The 24,130-nt window shown below is 45.5% G+C and overlaps 1 protein-coding gene across 2 annotated transcripts; it reads left to right on the plus strand.

Moving 5' to 3' along the window:
• Positions 1-2,180: 2,180 nt before the first annotated feature.
• On the plus strand, positions 2,181-21,530 carry LOC114427809 (sodium/potassium-transporting ATPase subunit alpha-3-like). 2 transcript variants are annotated; one of them, XM_028396022.1, is made up of 23 exons: positions 2,181-2,533; positions 10,613-10,726; positions 11,222-11,281; positions 11,377-11,580; positions 12,458-12,571; positions 12,702-12,836; positions 12,939-13,056; positions 14,593-14,681; positions 14,770-14,949; positions 16,079-16,277; positions 16,431-16,675; positions 16,760-16,952; positions 17,047-17,222; positions 17,384-17,520; positions 17,615-17,765; positions 17,845-18,013; positions 18,117-18,271; positions 18,603-18,726; positions 18,806-18,951; positions 19,034-19,164; positions 19,704-19,805; positions 19,899-19,990; positions 20,204-21,530. In XM_028396022.1, the coding sequence occupies exons 1-23, from the start codon at positions 2,528-2,530 to the stop codon at positions 20,230-20,232; spliced, it is 3,069 nt and encodes a 1,022-aa protein (XP_028251823.1). In that variant the 5' UTR covers positions 2,181-2,527; the 3' UTR covers positions 20,233-21,530. The 2 variants fall into 2 exon arrangements, with proteins under 2 accessions (XP_028251823.1, XP_028251827.1); XM_028396026.1 differs by lacking the exons at positions 2,181-2,533; positions 10,613-10,726; positions 11,222-11,281; ... (4 more) ...; positions 14,593-14,681; positions 14,770-14,949 and adding an exon at positions 15,453-15,587.
• Positions 21,531-24,130: the final 2,600 nt, after the last annotated feature.

Consider the following 24,130-nt stretch of genomic DNA (forward strand, 5'->3'; position numbering starts at 1 on the left):
TTTCATCCTTTCTTTTTCTCATCCATTAGCCCAGTCCGCTCTGTTTAGATAATTAAACCACAATCAGCTGTAGGTTCTGCAAAAAGACCGAATAGCTGTAAATGTTATTGATCATATTTTCCCCTGCATTCATCTCCCTCCGTCCATTCATCCTGTTTCCAATTTCCTCAATTTTGTTGTGTGTCAGCTGGATGATTCGGGAGCCACGGTTACCTGACAGCTGTTGCCATGGTGACCAGGTCTCTGAAATGTTTTTGGTTCTTCCCCTCCTCACCCCCTGCTTCGCTTTTCTCTCCAACCTTTTAAAAATGCTCTCTCTGTTGTTTAACCTTTATGGAGCAAATGTACTGAGTGTTTCCGGCACACTTCTCTCTTTTTATTTTGTTTCCAGCAGCACAGAACAGTCAGACTGTCGAAAGATAAGTGATGGAGTCAGTGTGGGTAAAAACTAGGTTACACCTTGATGCAGACCTTCTTGATGTGAACACGGTTTGGAAGAGGTGGATTCAAGTCTCATCCATGTTGACAAACTTTTGCAGAAATCTGATCTTCCTCATCATGTCGTGCTGAATCATCCTCCACGCTGTGTGTGCCATGTTTGAATTCAGCAGCCCTCCTCTTCTTCAGCACTCTGTGAGAAGGAGCCCCTTCATTGTTCACTCAAAAAATGAAGATTTGTGTTCATGTGTACAGGCTGGATGACAAAGCAGTGTAGAGAACCCAGGCCACACTGCATACAGCCGGATATTGTTCCCATCTGGACACAGTAATGCATTTGTACAGACGAGCCTGCAGACAGACACATCACACATCCATGCAGTGACACACAACAAACACACACTAAATCACTGTCTGTTGTCTTTGTGTTATGCAGTGTAGCATGTACCCTTCATTCTTTGCACAGGGTCTGTGGTTTGTGGCAGCTGCATATTATTTATAGCCTTGTGTTCTATGTCAAAGCTCTAAAAACAGAAGTCTTGTCCAATCCTCCACAACAGGTGCTGCATACTGAACTGAAGCACGTGAAGCCACAGCTTTGCTCTGATAAACATCACATTGTTTCCATGTGAGTTTTGAGTACAAGTCAGGTTTATGCTCCTCGTTTACCTCGGCCAGGACTGACTTTCTGTTCTTGCATTTTTAGGAGCCATCTTTTCAGCTGATTTCCCTTCCCTCTGCTTCCATTCATCTCTTTTTCTTCAGCGTAAGCTTGAAGCTGCTTCATGCTGTGTGTGCTGCGCAGCTGCTCACAGAAGCCAGATCCGCTTAGAGACCACTGGAGAATGGTCTGTATGTGACAGGCTTTTCCCATGATGCCTTTCATGGCGCAGATGTGCACTTTGTTGTTTTGACTGCCACAGAAAAGCTGAACTGAAAACAGATTTTGGGCCAGAAACACACCAACTTACAACCTCCAAAGTACTCATGGAAGCTAGATACCAAATAATAATAGAGTTAATATGAATAACTGCTATATATATATATTCATGGACATTTGTTACCTCAACTGAAGAAAGCTCAGTACCAGACATTAGCTATTTTAACCATCTGCTGACATTTATGGTACTGCACTGACTTATTTGATACATAAAGGGATTGTAATCAAGGGGTGATGAGCATCCTCCTAAAAAAACTTGATTTTACAAATAAATCTTACAATGCAGAAGTTCTAATATTATTGTGATTGTCATGCATGATTTTTTTTAATTGATTGAAATTGGTATATGTGGATACAAGCTGCATTTGCAAGTGCACAAAATTATACAATACAATTGGTTTAATCTGATTTGTGAAACATGCATGTAATATTATTTTATTTCGTTTTTCTCCATGCATGTTGCGTAGAGAAAGGCAATTTGTGGACCTGTATCACACCTTTAGGCGTTTGTATCAAGGATCTAACTTGGGAGAACTTGGGACCTACCTTATCCACTGTAGGACTCAATTTTATTCAATTTTGAATTTAAAAAATGTTAAATAATCGTTATTGTTGGATGTTTATTTTTTCCTGTCGTATTTTACATGTAGCACCATTGCATCAAGGAGTGATGTGATTGCCATGCGTAATGATAACAGGGAACCCTGTGAGAGCCACGGCAGCCTGAGCACAGCCGCGGAGGGAGACTGCATCCAAAGAAGAAGCCTGCCATCCGGCTCTACTTTCCACCGGCATCATTTGCGCCTTACAGGGAGAAGGTTGGTGCGCTGTCACCGACGGTCGCCAAATTTTTGCGTTTCACGCAGAGAAAATCAACATTTTTTGATTTTCAGCTGAACGCGGTGAAGCTTTGCTTGAGGTGTTGAATGAAACGCTGCCTTGCCAAGTCCATTTACGCCCGTTCTTTCTTAAAACGATGTTATGTTAGCTAGTTAAGTGATTTTTTTGTCATTAGAGCTGTAGCTTATCGACTGAAGAGGGCATTTTCCTTCTCATTGTCCAGTCTCTCCGCCTTAAGGCCAGCTGCTCTGGTTGAATCAAGCCTAGAAGCGATTCCTCTTCTGTGGAGACCCGACTGACTGCGCCGAAATGGGGGTAAGAGACGCTCCTCTTGTGGATTTCTTAAAAGCTTGTAAAATGTCCGTTGATAACATAAACGCGGACCGAGTTGAGGAAAGGGTTAACGTGCACGGATGGAGGCTCAGGCATGATGTTAGAATGACATTGAACACGGTGGGATGATCTAAGCTTGCGGGGATTTTTGGCTGCGGTGTGTGTTTCTCATGTCAAGTCTCACGGATGCTGCACAAATCAGCACATTAGGCGACTCACGGTGTCTTGTTTTTTGACATGCGCCAGATTTGTGAGTCAATCCGCCGCATCCAGACTCCAGCCGGTGCGCCAGAGCCGGCGCAGGGTGGTAACGCGTTACAGTAACGGTCACTATGTAGTATTTCAGCTGCTGTCATCCACCACTGACCAGAGCAGTGCAGCTGATCTGGGTGTAGTCCTTTCCACCTTTTGAATGGTGCTTTTCAGGGCGGATGCTGTCACACCTGCAGGTTGATGTGTTCACCCTTTGGATGCCTGATCACTCTCTCGCTCTCTCTCTGAGTGATCATGGCGCTGTAACGCTGTTGGTATGTAACGTAGTGTCAGGGAACAGTGTGTCACCCTTTTTATCTTTTTATCCATATGAACAAGCCATTAAGCCGCCCTGTTTTTTTACGCATGGGTCATGAAGTGGCGGAGAGATGTGCCGCTTTTACGGTACCGCTTCCAATAAACGAGATTACACCGACCGAGCATCTGGCGACAGGCGCCGGAGCCGCTGCAGACAACTGAGGAATTCACAACTCCTAAATACGCGATTAGTCAGACGGCTTAATGACACGGGCGGAGATGAATGGTGTGCACCAGAAACGCGCAATTACGCACCGGGGTATCTTAACCTACTGGTATAGTGGTGCGAGCCGCAGCCCGGACTGCGGAATATCATGTCAGTCCTCCAGGTCTGACTGCAGTGACTCTCAATCAGGAGTGGCAGCTGGACTCTTTTGTCAATTATCCCCTAATAAACGAATTGATGTTAATATTTGGAGCGTTGTTAGCGTGCGGGCTTGAAGCACTCAGACCCACAGAGGGAGGTGGCTGAGACCAAGAACCATGAAGGTTAGGATTTTTCTCCCTAATTCTCCTCCTAGCCGCCATTTGGTGCATTTTCATTCCAGTATTACATAATGCGACGGTGCTGCCATGACTGTGTGAAGATGTGGAGGCAGCTGTGGTCTGGGTACCAAATGGGTACAGGGGGAGTGCGTCAAAATGGTTCCTCAGCACTGGACACCCCCCTCTCTCTCTCACACACACACCCCTCCGCTACTAAAAATAAATAAATAAATAAAAATGTCGGATGGGTCCCATAGGAAGGTGCTCACCATGAGGGCAGACACAGCCAACACCTCCACCATCTCGTTTTACCCCAGGAGGCACACAAAACCTCCCTGATCAGTCAGGTCATGGAGGACATCCTGTTCCAGCCACTAAATTTAGACTCAATGATGTCATTGCTGCTTAAAAATCACTGTAGAATTATTTGAAGCTTTGCCCGTTGTCTTGCTCAGTGCGGTGGTATTAAGACCTTGTACTGGAATAGTATAATCTCCTGCTGCCTGTCTTGTTTTCAGAGCGTTTACAGCATAGTCTCAGGTTTGTGGCACCTATATAATTATGCTAACATGTACTGTAGGAATCTGTAACTGCATTTCCTCAGTGCCCATGGTGTCATAGTCCATCCTCCTAATGAAGTATGATGGGCAGTGGTTTCTCCTCTGCTCCACATCCGGGTTTGAGAGGTGGAGGGGGTGGGGGGTGGGGTTGGTATGAGAAAGCATTCAGGCCGAGTCGTAGAAACGGTGCCGCTCTGTCACGGTTTGTAATGCTGTCAGCTAGATCGCCAGAGGGGGAAACCGCACACAACTCTGGCTACAAAGAGAGTGACAAAGAGTGGAGGAAGAGGAGGAGGGTGGTGGTGGTGGTGGTGGGGGTGGGGGGGGGGAGTGGAAACTCCCATGTTTAGGCTGTGATTTGCCATCAGCGAGATGGAGTGATGGAGAGAGAGAGGAGACGGGATGAAATGGACTGTGGGTGGGGGTGGAGGTGGGGGCACCAGAGGGAGGTTCAGTTGACAATGCAACTAGGGCCGTTTGATTTAGGCCAATCAATCGACAGGGACTGTGGCTGCAAGAGGCAACGATCAGGTTGTGGGGTGAAAGCACAGGAGGCACGGATGAAACGAAGGTCAGCGGCTGTAGGCCTCACAGGGAGAGGTCGTGTTAGGAGGAACCATGACCAGGATGCTGTAATTAATGCAGACTGATAGAGGTAGAGAGGAAGAGGTGGAGAGACGGAGAGATCGATGCCTTTGTGGTGAGTCACCTTGAGAAGGGTGAACGCTGGAAAAGATGGAGGAGCGGAGGAATGCAGGGAGAGATGCTGTTCATGTGCAGCGATGACAGGAGGCAGCAAAGTGGGAGCTCGATGAGAAAAATGGCGAGATGAACTCTGAGATATAGCGAAGAAGGAGAAAGGAGGAGATCTGCAAGGGTGAAAGCATTTGCTGATATCCCATAATGCACTTGGTGCAGAAGCTTCAGGAGCAGAGCCAATGGCTGTGGAGGACGGGTATGTGTGTGTGTGTGTGTGTGACGAGGCACACTGAACACACCCTCATCAGCGGTGTCTGATCCATACGGGATGTTGCTCTGGCCTCATACAGCAGCTCCACACACATTATGAGGCCTCTCTCTGTTGTAGTGGCTCAGTAATGATTATCTGCATGGCAGTGCTCCAAACCAATGCACATTATAACACCCAATATAACAATGAATTAATTAAATATGTATAATATATAACCTTTATATGTTGACAGTCACTGATTTAATGTTTAAAATATTAACATGAACATCAAAGTTTTCATTGTCACCATCTTAAATTCTTTAATTTTTACATAATTTCAATTTAATTTCAGAGTAACATTAAAGGTTTTGGACGGACTTTTCATTTCTATAGATGTTGTAAGCACAAGGCTGCCCAGCTGGGGGCTGTTTGTACAGACACATACCTTTAGATAGCAACACCAGTTTTATAAAAATAAATTCATTTTGTGGCCCTTTATAGAAAATAATTAGACACTTCTGGTCTAGAGGAATTCATTTTCACTCAGACTAACTAAACACTGACCCTCAGACCTCAGACCTGCACATTTTAACTCCGATCATCTCTCTCATATCTCTACAGAACAGTTTGAATTCACTGCAGTGCACTGTTAGTACACCACCTTATGTTCTCTCACTCATGTATTTGTTGTGTAATGATTCCAGTTTATCAATATTTCATTAATACAGACTCTCTTCCCGCTCTCCCTCCCCTGTAATTTCCATCTTTGTGTGTCTGTGTCTGTGAGATAACATTGATCACTGGGTCGGGTTTTTCAATGACACACACACACTGGTCGGGCAAGCTTTTTTCAAGAATGCAGCCCGAGGTCATGTTGACATCACTTCCTGTTTGCTCGGCTTGCATGAGGTGACCTAGGTGTCGAGGATAACTCAGAACACACCCTCTCATACGGCAGGGTTACATAACACACCTTCACATGAAGTCCATCTCAGCTGCTCCTCCCTCTCAATCACAGTTGCCATCATTTATTTAGCTGGAGTGGATTGGGTGTTGCTAGGAAACCTCACATCAATCCATTGGATGTTGATGCTGTCAACAACTGCCATTTTCTATCACACTCTCAGCACACACACACACGGGTTAATGGTGGGGAACAACACCAGTTCTGTAGATTGCTTCATTGTGAATGTGCTCTGACAGTTGTGTCGGCCCCCATTGTGTTACACACAATCGAACTGATCTGTGGCACCACTGTTGCTTTTATCTGTCGCCGTGAACATGCATTGTACTTTTTTGTGACAGCCACATCACAGTTGTGGCGCGGTCTGTCTCCTCTTGATTAAACCTCAGGATGAGAGTTAGAGGAGGGCTCAGAAACAGATGGACAGCCTGGAGGGAGGAGAATGTAAACAAAGTGGGAGGGTAAAGGGAGGGACTGCTGACTGCTGGAGGACCCCTCTCTTACACTCTGTGTGTGTGTGTGTGGCAGTCCATCAGTATTTTCTAGGTCGGTCAGTCCACTGATCTGTGTGATAATCCATTTCTTTGTTTGTGTGGCTATGATGATCCACCAGACCCACTTCGACTAAACATCAACAAGAAAAATCAGAGCTTAAAATGTGACATTTCGGTGACTGGAATCATGAGATTTTACATAAAAGTAGGCTAAATACCAGATGAATCACTGCCAGCTGGTTCACCAGGGTTTTTATATCATATATACATGCTGCCGATAGAACATGCATTTAAAAAATGACCATTATGCATCCTAGAAACCTCTGTTTTGATCAATTAGAGCTTGTTTTTGTGAAGAGAATGTCATTCTTCTACAGGGCTTCTCTGCTCCTTACTGCTGTTTCGTTTATTCAGTGTCATGTTCCCGTCCCTCAGCCGGGGCGCACTGATAAAACATACCTGTATGATGTCTGAGATTTGACCAGTGATTTCAGCAGATTAAAATGTGGCTTATCCAGTCCTGCACAGACCTGTGGCGCTCTGCGCCGCAGGCCAGGCTGGATACAGTAACCCAGCAGATAGAAAGGCAAATGTTCAGCATGTACAATCTGTCCCGTACCTCAGCAGAGAACATCTGCTGCTCAGACCTCCTCAGGTTTTACAGCCTGTAACCACGCACAGAGCAGGCAGAAGGTAGTTAAGCAAATGAAGTTAAATGTCCACTAGATTATGCTCAAGAGGAATGCACATTATGAGGTGGATGAAAAATGGAATAAACCACTTCTTTGAAACAATATGGCGTCTATTTCTAGAAGGATCCTAAGATGTAGGCCTGTACTCCTGCCCTGGTTTGGTTTGGGTGCCTTTAAATGTCACATTATGTCTATAAAATGGAAATTGCTTTGGGAATAAGTTGCCCTTGCTAATTAGGGGTTCAGTTTCTTTGCACATTTCTTTAAGTTGTCAAATATTTATGTGACATATGTCCCCTGTAGGCGTGTATATGAGTCAGAGGCGATTTTTTTTTAACAGTGCATTTTGGACAAGAATAAAGGGAGAAGGTTGAACTAACCTCCAGCAGAGGAACATGTTGGCATGAGGACACACACAAAGAAACATCATCCAAATTGGATGTTTGCTGCGTGTCAGGTCAGACATAAAAGTCCCTTTTATAATAGTTCTGTCTCTTTAAGGTGCTGCAGAACTGAAGGGTCCATTCCTTCAGCGTGTGCGCAGAGCAGCTACCCGGCAGAGCCGTTTTATCTGCTTTTCATTTTCACACATGGATCTGGGTGTCAGCTGTATTTAGAGGTATTATTAGATGTAAAATTGGCCACAAATCACTTTTTTTTCTCCACATGTTTAGTTATGCTGATCACACGGCCATAAACCCAGGATCTACAGCATAGTCTTTATGATTTACTGTAGTTTAAAGATACAGATAAGGAGATTGGAGAGGAAAACAAAGAGCGGCTGGGTGTCCTGGTTCTTTGAATGAGGCAGATTATATTAATTCACAAGCAGCAGCAGAGAAACAAAAGGTGTGTGAGCTTTCAAATTAAGTGAATGAGTAAAACTGAATGAGAGACTAGGGTTGAAAAGAAGGAGAGAAAGTGATGGAGAGGGATTATTATTGTTCAGTGGGTTAATCTGTCAGTGTAGTAAACAGCCGTAATCTGATGGGCTGTCCGGGGGAACACTGCACCTACTGACAGATGGCAAAAAGTACACAACCACGTCCACACACATTAACATACAGGGCCTGTAGAGTCACACACACACACAGAGGAATGGAAAAATGCTCACATTTGCAGTGGAGCGGAAAATGAACTCGTGTGCACAGATGAAATGAAAGTCGTCAATGAAGTATGACGTATACGAACACTACAGTGAGCACACTTCAACACAGTACAGTAAAATGACAGCAGGGGGTTTTCATTCAGAGCTCCTGTTCCTGCTGGGCTCAGTTTTTTGTAAGCATTCTATGATCAAAACTAAATGCAACTTTCTGCAAAACGGCATTAAGATGAAGCTGAGGAAAATATCAAGGGTAGATGTAGAGAGGCTCTGTAGTGGCATTAACCCTTACATACCTGCTGAAAACATATCAATGCCCGGGGAAATGAGCCCATATTAAACCAACATTCAATTCACAGGGTCGTATAAGTTAAGTAATAAGTGAAGAGAAAGGAGGTAACACCTCCATCAGCATCAGCTTGCTTCTATCTAGAGGAGAGGAAAAAGCACGAAACAACCATCAAATCAGCGAGAACCCTCCCAGCCTAGACTAATCCACATAAGAGCTTTCCCAAAATAAGGCTGTCTCCCCCCTCTCATTATTCTGTGTCCTGTATGTTCTCACTCTGAATCCCCTTTTACACGATAGTCACACATTTAATGCGCAACACTGAGTTTAAGTTTGAATGACCTTCGTTAAGGTTAAACAGGCTGAGATTTCCTCCTATAATTATCCCCATAACCTTTATCTGTATTCACAAGCCGCCAAACCAGTGTGGATGATGTGGCTCGGTGTGTTTTATCACCTCCTCTAAGAACCACACCCATCAGTGGTTTAGCCCCAGAACCGTCATTGTTCAGACCTGCTTGTTTTTCCTTGTGGGGAACAATTGATTTCATGTATCTTGCTGTTGTTTTTTTCCCCCCGCAGCGTTCGTGTTGTTTGACTCAAGACGTTAAAAACGAGCAGCTCAAGGAAAACGGAAAGATTCACATGTTAGAATGTTTGTAAAACTCAGAGTAGGTCTGATCGTCTGTGTTTAAAGGCATTTTCTGCATTGACTTGGTGACAAGTTATCTGTTAATGTTGATTATTCACAGGAGCTTATGTTGCTGCGGTTCAGCTGAAGAATGACGTTAGTGTTTTGTTGGCACAGTCCTCCAGGCAGTGTTTGATCAGCTCCCTTTGGGAGGTAAAAGAATACAAATGGGAGCTCCCATAGTTACACAGAGGAGGAAACAGGATTGTTACAGCGGGGTCTGAAGGGAAGCTAAACCAAAGATCAGCAGCGAGTGTTGTTCTTTACATAAATAATTCACATAAAAGGAGATTACACATACAAGTCTCTATATTCTGCTTTTCTTCCTGCTGTTCTCCTGTTTGCACCTGGCTGACATTTTGCTTCTCTTCAGAGGCCCTCATCCTGACTGGTGCATGCTGGGTAATTTAGCCAAAAGGTTGTAACCCCCCCACAGGAGCATAGGAGCATAAAATGAAAAATGTGGCTAAATCCATGCACCAAGTATCTAGAAATAGGTGTAATTAAATCAAACCTTAAAGTGACTTTAGTTTATTCTTTATTGTTTATTTGTGTTTTTGCTCACAAGTCTAAATTTATGGCTTCTTATTGTTTTGCCTTTGATTTTTTCCTTTGTATCTCTGAACACTAAGTCTTTTTTAAGACTATTTATTATCTGTCCTGAACAGTTTTAAGTGAACTAAGGGAAACATCGCTGCCCTTAAATAGTGATTTATAATGTATTTGAGTAAAGCATGATTAAGAAAAAGTTGCCAGACCTCCATTAATCATCAGGCAAATAAATCTAAGACAGACACATCAATGTAGGACGCTGGCAAATTTTAAATATCCCAAGATGCACGTTACAGTTACTGTGAGGTTTTTTTTCTCCCCCTCTATCATGGGACATGATTGGTCCTCTCTGTCTCTGTTTTTGTACTTCCTGGCCCTTCAGCTTCTCGTCTTCATCCTCTCAGACACAGCAGTGGTCTGTGAGTAGCCTAAATAGCTGTGGTGTAAATTGCAGCTGAAGTGGAGCTCTTGAGACGGGCCTGTGTTCTAATGATGCCAGATCTAATCAGGAAGTGTCGAGCACCCCTTCTCACATCAGGGGATTACATCCAAACAGTATTTAGGTTGCCATGTATCTTGTTGCAATCTTTTCTTTTATACACAAAGTGTGGGGTTTGGATTGTGCTCCTTGTGACGCAGCAACACATGTAATATTGCGAACAGAACTAACGTGAGCGATGTTGCCTTTGTGTGTGTGTGTGTGTTGCAGTATGGACGGTCGGACAGCTACCGCGTGGCCACCACGCAGGACAAAGACGACAAGGAGTCACCCAAGAAGAAGGGAGGCAAGGACCTGGATGACCTGAAGAAGGAAGTTCCCATCGTACGTACCATTCCTACTTCCTGTGACTTCACTGCAGCCGTGGCAACAGGCAGACAATCGGAAAAAAAGTCTTATAGTGTAGGACTATATAGCGTATGTACCTCAGTGTAGACAGAATAAACAAAAGCCTGGAGGGAAGTTTGCAGATACTGTAGCGCATCCTGGCTGCGGTCCAGCATTCAAAGAGCTACCATCCAACTGTAATCCTATCCCCCTGTTTGAAAAGGAGATAACAGAGACGCGGTCTTCCCTGGCAGCTGTTACACAGTAATACTACAGAGTGGCTTAAGGTTACATGCCAGAGCTGTTAATCCTTTTTGTGGTTGGATTTGCTTCTGTATGCGTCAAGAAGCCAAATTCTTTGGCTAACCCCAACATAAAACTATATGTTTTAGATAAATAACATCTTCTAGAAAATGTAATGTATCTTGAAACTATCCCTTGAGAAATGTTCACAATAAACAAACATAGTCTTCCTTTTCTCTTCTTTCGTAGACGGAACATAAAATGTCTGTTGAGGAGGTTTGCCGGAAATACAACACTGATATCGTCCAGGTAGGTTTGAATCAAAAATAAAACTTCTATACAATGAACTTATTTCTGTACCACGTCCTTTATTCTCACCGTTTTCCTTGTTTTGCTCCTTCCAGGGTTTGACCAATGCCAGGGCAGCAGAGTTCCTGGCCAGGGATGGCCCTAATGCCTTGACTCCACCTCCTACCACCCCAGAGTGGGTCAAGTTCTGTCGTCAGCTGTTTGGTGGTTTCTCCATCCTGCTGTGGATCGGTGCCATCCTCTGTTTCCTGGCCTACGCCATCCAGGCTGCCACAGAGGACGAGCCCGCCGGGGATAACGTGAGTGGAAGGAGCCTCTCTGACTCCCCCTTTTATAGCTTTGTGCAGCAGAACAGGGAAGAGGGACTTGCCAGTAGCATGTGTGTGATCTCTGCCTTAGGGTGCATCAGTATGCAAACTGCTGAGTCACTGTTTTTTAGGGATGAAGCCGTATCAGTGACAAAGGTTGTGTCAGCTGTTTGTGCGAATAATGGCAGCCGACCCGTCTTCGGAGTGACAGGCAGCATCCTGTTTTAGGCTCACCACAGGGCCCCTGTGACTCCTGGCGCTGGTAATGTCAGGGGAAGAGCAGGGTGTTCGTGGGTCAGCACTGCTGCATGCTGGGTCAGAGCACAGACTGGAGCTGAGGACTGAGGCTAAACGGCTCTGACACACACCGCATGAAGGGGACAAAATACTCGGCTCAGACCACAGGGAGGAAACGGCAACAGTGCTGAGACAGTATGAGCGACCAGGACTGTACCACACAGCAGCCTATACTGTACGACATGTACTGTGCATGTCAGATGGTGGAAGTGCTGAGTGGAAGATTATTTAAAAGGATTTAGTACTTTTAAAGGCGATCCGTTAAAACAGGAGACGGCAGACACACGAGCATCCTCATAAAACCACTGACAGAGCAGGAAACAGACAGATGGACCTCAGGTCCCATGAAACACTAAGAGATGATACGTGTTATTTCCAGGAATTCTACAGAAGCCACAATTTCCTGAAATAGCCTCTTTCACTCTGAATAAGTGTTTTTAAAGTTTGTCTCTCAGCTAGTCTATTTTTACTAGACTGATACTTTTTTAGATTAAAGTGAAGTCAGTGTCTTGTCTGTGTTGATCATGAAATCTTTTTTTTTTACCTTCTCTTTCCCTCTCGCTCTCTGTAGTTGTATCTGGGAATCGTGCTGTCGGCTGTCGTCATCATCACCGGCTGCTTCTCCTATTTCCAGGAAGCGAAGAGCTCCAAGATCATGGAGTCCTTCAAGAACATGGTCCCTCAGGTACGAGTCACTCAACAAGTCAGGGCCAGAGGATGTGGAGATGTTTGGGAGTCACATTTTTAACATCTTATTTTAAGCATTAAATGTTACAAAGCTGACTGTCCTCTTGTTCTTCCCTCTGTGTTCCCAGCAAGCCCTGGTGATCCGCGAGGGAGAGAAAATGCAGATCAATGCCGAGCAGGTTGTGGCAGGAGATCTGGTGGAGGTAAAAGGTGGAGACAGGATCCCTGCTGACCTTCGCATCATTTCCTCTCACGGCTGCAAGGTGAGCGCCACACTCCAGTAATTACACCAAGAGATAACAGCACTATGCTGCTTCAGTGAAGCTCAACAAGCTCTTGAATGTTTTCTTTTCTTCTCTGTCCAGGTGGACAACTCATCCCTGACTGGTGAATCTGAGCCTCAGACCAGGTCCCCTGACTGCACCCATGACAACCCCCTGGAAACCCGCAACATTGCCTTCTTCTCCACCAACTGTGTTGAGGGTAAGATCGCCCTCATAATGTTCAGTGTTTGGGTTTGTGTTGTCCCGTTAGTGGAAGTCAATATGGTGGGATGGGAAAATAATACAGCCTCAGTCTCAGCCTGGAGAGGGTGCCACTCCTCTGGAAGACCTCCTGCCTTGTTCCTGTACCTAAGAAGTCATCTCCATCTGGCCTCAGTGATTACCGCCCAGTTGCCCTCACATCTCATGTGATGAAGGTGCTGGAGAGGCTGGTGTTGGCTAACCTTAGGCCGCAGGTGAGATCTTCTCTGGACCCTCTGCAGTTTGCCTACCAGCCGCGTCTGGGGGTGGATGATGCCGTCATGTATCTGCTGCAGCGAGCTCACTCACACCTGGATGGTGGTGGAGGCATGGTGAGAATCACATTCTTTGACTTCTCTAGTGCCTTCAACACCATCCAGCCTCCATCACTGGGCGAGAAGCTGCTGCTGATGGGTGCTGGCAGGTCCACTGTCTCCTGGATCACTGATTACCTGACAGACAGGCCACAGTTCGTCCGGCTGGGTGGTGTCCTGTCTGATGCGGTGATGAGTGGCGTGGGAGCCCCACAGGGCACTGTGCTTTCTCCATTCCTGTTCATCTTATACACCTCAGACTCTGCAGTTGTGGGGTGTATAAGTGGTGGACGGGAGGAATCACCTCCTGCTTAATGTAGACAAGACCAGAGAGATGGTGATTGACTTCAGAAAGAAGGGGACAGCATCGCAGCCCCTTTGCATCCTGGGTAAGGATGGGGAGATGGTGGAGGAGTACAAGTACCTGGGAGTGACCATCGACAGCAGACTGAGCTGGAGGACCAACAGCACAGCTGTGTACAAGAAGGCCTGCAGCAGACTCTACTTCCTGAGGAAGCTGAGCTCCTTCAACGTGTGCAGCAAGATGCTGGAGATCTTTTACCAGTCTGTTGTTGCAGCACTCCGTTCTCCTCTGTGGTCTGCTGGGGGGGGGGGGCGCTGTCATTGGCTGCAGACAAGAGACCTTTGAAGCAGTGGTGGAGAGGAGGACACTGAACAAACTGTGATCCATGGATCACCCCGACCACCCTCTCCTCCCTGTACTGGACAGACAACGGAGCGCCTTTTCCAAAAGGCTCTCTTGTCACACAGAACTCTACAAGAAATCTTTCCTGCCTCATGCTGTGAGACTGTACAACACCTCATCTCTGTGCCAGAGATAACACAGACTCACTGCTGTAAGGGACACGTTCTGCACAAGGTTTAGGTTTTTCTTACTGTCAAATTGCACACTGTTGTTCTTGTATATCATATCACATCATTAGAGGTATATTTGTTATTTTTTTGGTATGCTTGAGTGACTGTATTTGGCTGTTGCAACAGTGAAATTTCCCAGCTTGGGATGAATAAAGTATTTCCATTCTATTCTGTTCTATTCTAATAAGGTGTGGTGCCCTCTTGTGGACACATGCTTCCATACATGATCTGTCAGGTTTTATTCTCACAGTGTCACATTTTTGTCTTGAGTGTTATTTATGTAACTTGTCCCTCTGTTTCTTCAGGAACTGCACGTGGTATTGTTGTGTGCACCGGTGACCGCACAGTGATGGGCCGCATTGCCACCCTCACCTCAGGCCTGGAGACTGGCAAGGTAACATTATTATACACACACCGTTTGTTGAGTAAAGACAATTACTTAATTATTAATAACTCAAATATCTTGTTTTCCTGCTCCTCAGACACCCATTGCCAAGGAGATTGAGCACTTCATCCACATCATCACGGGCGTGGCCGTGTTCCTGGGTGTGTCCTTCTTCATCCTCTCAATCATCTTGGGCTACTCCTGGCTGGAAGCCGTCATCTTCCTCATTGGTATCATTGTTGCTAATGTGCCTGAGGGACTGCTGGCCACCGTCACTGTGAGTTTGGCGGAGGGTTCGGAAACTAGGTGTGGTGGAAGTGTGTCTGTGTGTGACTGAGATGGTTAGATTAGGCGTTTGTTTTTCACTTCCCTCAGACCGATGTGTGTCAGTTTTTAGTGATGTGTGCAGACTTGGGTCAAACCGTAGCAGCATAAACCTAAAAAATGACAGAATGTGAATCTGTTTCTACTGAAGCAGCTCCCAGCTCACATTCAGCAGGCCATTAATCAGCCACTCTAATGTTGATACTGTGATGAGGAACCACTGATGAAATGGCACCAATCAGATTCCCAGTTTCACCCATGTCTAATTGTGTAATGTGTTAACATGTGCCTCTGTGTCCCGTGTATTGACTTGGCTGACGTTGTCTTGTCCTGTGCTTCTCTCTTCTCTGTGCTTGTGTGTCTTCTGTGTGGTTTGGTGTTGCTCTGTGTTTGTGTGTACCTCTGTATTCTGGTGCTGTAAGATTCTGTGTGTTGTCTTTGTGTGTCTCTCTTTCCATTTCTCTCTTTCTCCCAAAGCAGCCCCATATATGTTTGTCTCTCTCTCTCTCTCTCCATCTTCCTTCTGTGTATGTCTCTGTTCTTTTTCCAGGCCAGTCGCGGTGCCGTCTGCAATGACGACAGCTAGCTAATGTAATGATATTAGGCCAGTGAATAGTCAGCACCATGAACTGAATTTGGACTCTTTCTGCTTGGCCTTGGCTAGTTCAGTTTGGTCTTGCCGTACTTGGCATGATTACATAATGCACCGCTGCTCTGCTTCACCTGCTCATGCCTCATGTTCTCTCTGCATCGCTTCTTGGGCTGTGTTGTTATACCTATAATGATTTTAGTGCATTTTGCTGTGTAGAGGACGTGTTTGATGAGCAGGATGAACGTCTCCAGGCGTCTGGGGGATTTTCGCAGGGTTGAATGTTTGACATTCATTATGTCAGTCACATTATTTTAGAGCCTGGAGATGCTCATCTGTACCGTGAGTTTGAAACAGTGCAGATTCTAATGATTTTTTCTGTCTATCGTCTCTCTATTCTTTCACCAACACCTTCCTGTTTTCCCATCGATCTCTCCTCCTCCTGCCACGCTGGTTTCTTCCTTTTCTTTTGCCTCTGGCTCTTCTCTCCCAGGTGTGTCTGACGCTGACTGCCAAGCGAATGGCTCGTAAGAACTGCCTGGTGAAGAACTTGGAGGCTGTGGAAACTCTGGGCTCCACCTCCACCATCTGCTCAGACAAGACAGGAACCCTGACCCAGAACAGGATGACTGTGGCCCACATGTGGTTTGACAATCAGATCCATGAAGCTGACACCACTGAGGACCAGTCTGGTGAGAGTTCCCTCCTGTTTTAATGCACTCTGCATGAAGTCTGCATGGGAAATAATAACAATTATTAATTGGCAGTATTAATTACTGGCCTGTAACCTCACCAGCCTCAGATGAACACAGTTAGCTGAGGCATCGTCCTTTCTGCCTCTTTAGGCTCCTCCTTCGACAAAAGCTCAACAACATGGGTGTCTTTGGCCCGCATCGCCTCCCTGTGCAACCGTGCCGCGTTCAAGGCGGGCCAGGAGTCTCTGCCCATCCTGAAGCGCGAGGTGGCCGGTGACGCCTCCGAGTCAGCTCTGCTGAAGTGCATTGAGTTGTCCTGTGGCGCCGTCAAGGTGATAAGGGACAAGAACAAGAAGGTGGCTGAGATCCCGTTCAACTCCACCAACAAGTACCAGGTGAGGGCGCTCTACTCATTCAGGCCACCTGAAGTAAAACAAATCAGACGAGTTCATCTAAACGAACCTATCTGCTCCCATCAGCTCTCAATTCATGAAACCGAGGATGAAAATGACAACCGCTACCTGCTGGTGATGAAGGGAGCCCCAGAGAGGATCCTCGACCGCTGCTCCACCATCATGATGCAGGGCAAGGAGCAGCCCATGGATGACGAGATGAAAGAGGCTTTTCAGAACGCTTACCTGGAGCTGGGAGGGCTGGGAGAGAGAGTACTGGGTAAGAGTGATAGGAACACATATCTTTTACTCTCTCTTTCTTACCGTGTCTTGTCAAACTGCAGTTCAGTGATCACTTTCCCTCACTCCTCCAGGTTTCTGCCATCTCTTCCTGCCAGAGGACAAGTACCCAAAAGGTTTTGCCTTCGACACAGATGATGTCAATTTCCAAACAGACAACCTTTGCTTTGTGGGCCTCATGTCCATGATTGACCCTCCCCGCGCTGCCGTGCCTGACGCTGTGGGCAAATGCCGCTCCGCTGGCATCAAGGTGGGTACCTTTCAGTTCTGACATTTAACAGCCCGGGAAAGCAGAACAGAGCACCCGCTGCAATGTGAAGGATGTGGATGACGGTCACACACACTTTTTCCTTTTAATCTGAATTCTTCACCTACCTGTCCTGAGTCTTTTCTTCATCTTCTTTTTTTTAGGTCATCATGGTTACTGGTGACCACCCAATCACAGCCAAGGCCATTGCCAAGGGTGTGGGCATCATCTCTGAGGGCAACGAGACAGTGGAAGACATTGCTGCACGCCTGAACATTCCCGTCAGCCAGGTTAACCCCAGGTACGAAGCCCAAAGAACAGAAATTCTAGATTTAATTTATCCTAACGACAGCTGTGGTTGTAATTTGGTATTTTGCTTCGTTCGCATTTTGTAGGGATGCCAAGGCCTGCGTGATCCACGGCACAGACTTGAAAGACCTCAATCAGGACCAGATGGACGATATTTTGAGGAACCACACAGAGATCGTCTTTGCCAGAACCTCCCCACAGCAGAAGCTCATCATTGTAGAAGGCTGCCAGAGACAGGTGCGTTCACACGCAGCACATTCAGTCACAGCTGCACACGGTGTACAGGTCCTAGCATCTGTCTGTCCTTCTCTGTCAGGGTGCCATTGTGGCGGTGACAGGTGACGGTGTGAATGATTCTCCTGCCCTGAAGAAGGCCGACATCGGCGTTGCCATGGGAATCTCTGGTTCAGACGTGTCCAAACAAGCTGCAGACATGATCCTGCTAGACGACAACTTTGCCTCCATCGTCACTGGAGTAGAGGAAGGTGAGGGATAGAAGGTGAAATCCAAAAGAGGACAGAACAGAGGGGTACACAGGAAGCCGGTCGTTTGGTTTATCATATTTAAACACCACTTCGTTCCTCCCAGGTCGTCTGATCTTTGACAACCTGAAGAAGTCCATCGCTTACACTCTGACCAGCAACATCCCAGAGATCACACCTTTCCTGTTTTTCATCATCGTCAACATCCCACTGCCACTGGGTACCATCACTATCCTCTGCATTGACCTGGGAACAGACATGGTGAGGACAATACACACACACACACACACACATATGCAGCATATGCAGGGAAAATATACACAGTAATACCTGGGAGTCATCATCACAAGCAAGATGCTCAGTGCAGTGAAGTCAATGATGGATGCTTGTTTGATGCAGTTCAAGGTCATGACAGAAGTATTGTATTCAAAAAGAACACTAGGTGGCAGTGTGGGGCTATAATTCAAAGGAGGCAGCTCTTTCTTCTACTCATCTCAGAGTAACTCAACTCAGAGTAAACGACGATTGATATCATTTTATACATGTATCTAAATAAAACTACAAAGCTGATTTCCCCTCTCTCATCCGTCAGGTACCCGCCATCTCTCTTGCCTATGAAGCAGCTGAGAGCGACATCATGAAGCGTCAGCCCAGGAACCCAGCGAGGGACAAGCTGGTCAATGAGAGGCTCATCAGCATCGCCTATGGACAGATCGGTAGGTGCAGTTCATTCAGCGGACAGTAAACGGTGTGATGTCGGTGCTATTGTCCCTTTTTCAATCTGTGCCCCTGCAGGTATGATCCAGGCTCTTGGTGGCTTCTTCGCCTACTTCGTCATCATGGCTGAAAATGGTTTCCTGCCATCTCTGCTCGTCGGGATCCGGCTAAACTGGGACGATCGCTCCAACAACGACCTGGAGGACAGCTACGGGCAGCAATGGGTATGAGTGGCTCGCTACAATATCGCTGCATTCAGGGACCTGTTTTCTTTTGTTTTTACGCTCATCCTGTTTCTCTGCACAGACCTACGAGCAGCGTAAGATTGTGGAGTTCACCTGCCACACAGCCTTCTTCGTCAGCATTGTGGTGGTGCAGTGGGCAGATGTCATCATCTGCAAGACAAGACGCAACTCTGTGTTCCAGCAGGGCATGAAGTAAGAAATCAATGGCCGCTGATATCTCAGTCTGGGACTTTTCATGTTTGTTGTCTTTGACATCGGGTTTGAGGCATGTGACTGCTGCATATGTATGAGTTATGGAAAGGAATGATGTACTTGAATGATTGGCAGGTGTTATTTTCTGTTTATTTCCTGACTGACTGTTTTTAAAATGTATACAGGATCTTGTTCTCATAGTAAGAGACATTTGTCCAGTGCTTTTACTGAAAGTTCATGAAGTATCTGAACACTTTAGCTCTTCTTTTTCACTATTGTATGAAGCTGTGAAACCAGTAGTGGTAAGCAGGCTGTTGCAGTTTCCCACAGTCTCCACTAGATGTCTCTGCAAAACCAGATTTGCTTGTTACATTTGTAACGTACTGTCCTTTCATTCCTAGTCCAGTCTGTCCCCACATTTGGCTTTAAAGTGACTCGGTCAAGCTTCTGGATCAGCTGACATTGAGTTTCAGGGCGTTCCTTACTTTGTCCTTATACCTGCACCACTTGTGCTTTAAATTTTTATTTTTTTTTCTCAGGAATAAGATTTTGATCTTCGGCCTGTTTGAGGAAACGGCTCTGGCTGCCTTCCTGTCCTACTGTCCTGGTATGGACGTAGCACTACGGATGTACCCACTCAAGTAAGTGTTTATGATCTTATTGTCTCAGATGATGAGAATTGACCAGTTTTTTTTTTTTTAATTCTAACTCTTTGAACTCGTCCTCTCTTTTAGGCCCAGTTGGTGGTTCTGTGCGTTCCCATACAGTTTCCTCATCTTTGTTTACGACGAGATCCGAAAACTCATCCTCCGCCGAAACCCCGGAGGTAAGAACACACAGAGACACAGACATGTGCTCCTTTACGTTTATTCGTTATATTATATATTTATATATATATTTATTTATAGTATATTGATAAGGATCAGATCCTTAAACAGACAGGTGTGCTGTATGCACAGTGAAATCTGTTGATGGGTAACTTCTTCTACTTCTTCTTCTTCTTGATTCCCTCTTCCTCTCTTCTCTTCTGTCTCTGCAGGCTGGGTGGAAAAAGAGACATACTATTAAATTATCAAAGGATCATTTACTTCTTACCCCATCTCCCCCTCTTCTCTATCTCCCCTCTCTCTGTCTCTCCCCTCCTCCTCCTCCCCGCCATCCATCTCTCCTCTCAACAACATACTCAAACTGTACAAGAAAACTATGTTTACTCCTCCTCCTCCTCCTCCTCTTCCTCTTACCTTCGTTCTCTCCTCTCCATTACCTAAAAAAATCTAAAAAGCAAAACGACGCCAAGACGACGTGAGGACCAACGACAGAGGAGGAGAGGGCGGGGGAGGGCTGGCTTTGTAACTCTTCCCCCTTCCTCTCTGTCCTCTGTCCCCTTTTTTCTATCCAAAGTCTCTACAGCACTAGTCTGCCAGTAACACTGTTTGTGCCGATGCTTATTACTACACTGTTAGCCGCAGCCACTCTCCATGTGTGTGTGTACTCAAATTTCACCGCTGTGTGGAGCCGAATAAAGAATCTAATTCTGAGAATAAAGACCAAAATCTGACTGTTCCACTCTTGCTAAGCAGAACACCACACGGCAGCTCCCGTCTAGGCTACCAGCCGGCCATGTGAGCGGACGGGCGGCGTCATGTTTTTGTTTTTTGTTTTTTTTAATCCCGCCAGAGAAAAGCCGCCCGGATGCAGCTCGGTAATCACTGCCATTCGCCCACTAGGACTCCTTCTTCTTCTTCCCCTGTATCCTCCCTTCTCTCCTCTCTCTGTCTCTATTTACTCACTGCCAATCTTGAACTGCCGGTCTCTCTCTCTCCCTCCTCATCCTCTCGCCGTCAATGAAGAATCAATCTCTCACCGTGAAATCGAACCACTCGCCCACTCGCGCCCTCAACAGGGTGGAGGAAAAAACAAGGTCACTTCCGCTGACTCTCTCTCTCCGTTTCTGTCCCTCCTTCCTCTGTCCATCCCTCTCCCCTCCTTCCCCTCCCCCCTGTGTTTTTTCTGCTTGTGTTATTGTTGTTTTCTAATAGACGAGTGTTTTTTAAAAAACAAAACTGTTGGTAAAAATGTTGCGTTCTTTTTTTTTTAAGTTCGGAGTGGGTCTGAGAGCTGCTTGTTTTCATTCGGACATGACAAAGCACACTGTCTCTTCCTCTCTTCTTTCTGTCTCACCCTCCTCCCCCGACTCCTCTGCTCCACCCCCCCCCCCCTGCCTGTCTTATCTGTCCCTGTCTGTCTGTCTGTTTGTGAACACCGTGCAAACCCACCGTCCTTGTAAACTTCCACCCACTCTCCACCCACCCTCCTTCTCCCCCCTCAACCCCACCCAACCTCCCCACCCCTGTTAAAAAAAAAAAGAAATACAATCTTTCTGTGTCCTCGGAAAAAGAGATTTCTCTCCGATTTCATTATTTAAATCAGTGGAAATGTGGAATAAGGCACTGTACCTTAACAGCAGCAACAACAAAAAGAAAAAAGAAAATGAAATAAAATAGAAGGATCTCTCTTTTTTCAGCTTGGTCTCAAGTTTGTTTTGTGTGGAGTTTTGTCAGAAAATGGAAATAAATGCTGTGACCAACTCTTACTTCACGTCATCTGTTTTCTACCTTCAGAGAAACTGTTTCATTAAAGGACTGATGGTGCGTAAAAACAATACTGGAGCTTCAAACAATTAAAGTTTGCACATTTTCAAGGAAAGCTACAGGTTAAAATCACTTTTTCCCCTCGTTATGGGAATAACAGTTTGCTTCTAACATTATAGTCAGAGCAGCAGTAGCTCAGCTACACAGTCTGTTACACAAGCATGAAGTACAACTGCAACACTTTCCCCCCGTTAATGCATCAGCAGCCTGCACGGTAGCTGAGGGCTCATCTGTTTGTGTCTTTCTTCCTCTTTTCGTTGGTATGGAACCACCAAGGCAGAGCTTGAATGCCATCTTGAATGGAGGTAAACTTAATGGCGCCCTGGAGAACAACCGAATGAAGAAGAATCACATCTCTAATAAATTAACTGTGGAAGGGCGTCTTCGCTGGCTGCACCACAGCAGCAGCGTTCCTCCGTAAATGACGAACCTAGCAAGAGATAAATGAGTCAGTGAAAGCAAAGTTAAAAATCACAAGTGTAGAACTGATGATTTTATTGGAGGAACAAAATTCATTGCTGTGCAGTTTGTTCATGTCATAATATACACATGAATACACGACTAAATAAAGCAGGATCTTCATTCTGAACTTAATTTAACGAAATACATTATAATCAATAAAAACTCGATGGGAAGTTGATGTATTCAAACATCAACAGACTAGTGTAGAAAGGATCAGATGAGTTTATCATCAGGACAAGAACATTCAGGAAACAGGAGCACATGATGTTCATATGAAAATATATATACTCTGCATCATCTCCTTAACAATGCTTTGTTTTTTAAATCCACACATACGATCACACGGTTCGATCATCATGTTGTTTTTTAATGTCTTTTCTTATAGAAAACTAAAACGCTGCTGATACACTTGTGAGCGGATGGGTCTTATAAATGTGTGTGTGTGTGTGTGTGTGACTGCAACAGTGTTCATGTTTCATGAATACTATTACAGGGCTCACAGAGCAAATGAGTGCTCCCGCTCACTTGACACACACCCAGGGAAATAGGTCACCTCTTTTGTTGGTTTGTTTTCTGTTTCTTTCTCTCAGGAGCTTCGTGCAACCTGAGAAACATCCAGCTGCTGAAACATGGCTGCAGGTAAACACGTGTATGTCATCACTCAATATCCTCCTGAGAGGTGACAATTCCTAAATTATCAAGTTTGAATCAATAAGCCAACATAAAATAAATCAGATTAAAATGATTTTTCTTAAAACTTCACCCATAGTCAAATCTCTTCATATATTGTAGTAATATATCAGCATGTGTAAGTAAATTCTTGGTTTGAACATGAGGTTAACCCCTTTCAGACCAAAGAAAGTAACGTCCTTAAGCCTCTAAAGGCCGAACGTGGCCCCCACATCCCTCTGTTTATTGTTTTAAAAGGTTGTGTGTTAGAATGTATTTTGAAACGAGAGCACGGACCCTGTAAACTGTCTGTGCTCAGTGCAGCGGCTGGGTTCCAGCCTGGAGCCACGTGCTGTCCTTCCTCAGTTCTTCCTGTCCATATATTAATTTAAGACATTTAAAAAATATCGAAACAAAACTGAATCAAAATTGAGAAATTGTCATTTTAAGAGAATAAAGCATAATTAAAATTGCATCATGAAACAAAGCGTTCCGTTTAAACCTACATCCTTGATGCCTCTCCTCTTCAGTATAAACAGGCGTAGAGATAACCGACACCTTTCCGATGTGAACTTTCCTTCCTTTAGTGATCTTTGCTGCAAATGTCTTCCCAACATCCCACTCTGCAGGAAACACTGATCCTATCTCGTGCTGTTTTTGTGTCTCTCTCTGCCCGACGCTCGTCAATTTGAAGTTCTTCACCAACATTTAGTTTCATTTTAGAGCGTGTCAGAGAGGAGAGAGTGTAGCACCGCACAGTGGAATATAAATGGAGCTCTAAGGTGCAGAAATATATCGCATCCTCTTCATAAAGACACACACAGCAACAAACATCTGTTAAAATACAGAGCAGAAGCCTCACAGCAGCACAGCTCCACTCATTATGACACACCCACACATCCCTTTCTTATCCTCCATAACAACCACACTAAAACACCTTTCCTGTGACACACACACACACACACCCTCTCTCAATCTTCTATCCACTTATTCTCTCAGCCCCCCCAACTACCTCTTTCTTCCAAATCACCCACACACACACACACACACACACACACACACACTCAATCTCCTACCCGATTACACCCGCACGCTAAAACCCCCTTTTTGCACACCTCCCCAACACACACACACACACACACACATCTCCTGCCTTCCCTAAAACCCTTTTCGTTTCCTCTGAC

The sequence above is a fragment of the Parambassis ranga genome, chromosome 2, assembly GCF_900634625.1.
Source record: "Parambassis ranga chromosome 2, fParRan2.1, whole genome shotgun sequence".
In the NCBI taxonomy this organism is placed as follows: domain Eukaryota; kingdom Metazoa; phylum Chordata; class Actinopteri; family Ambassidae; genus Parambassis; species Parambassis ranga.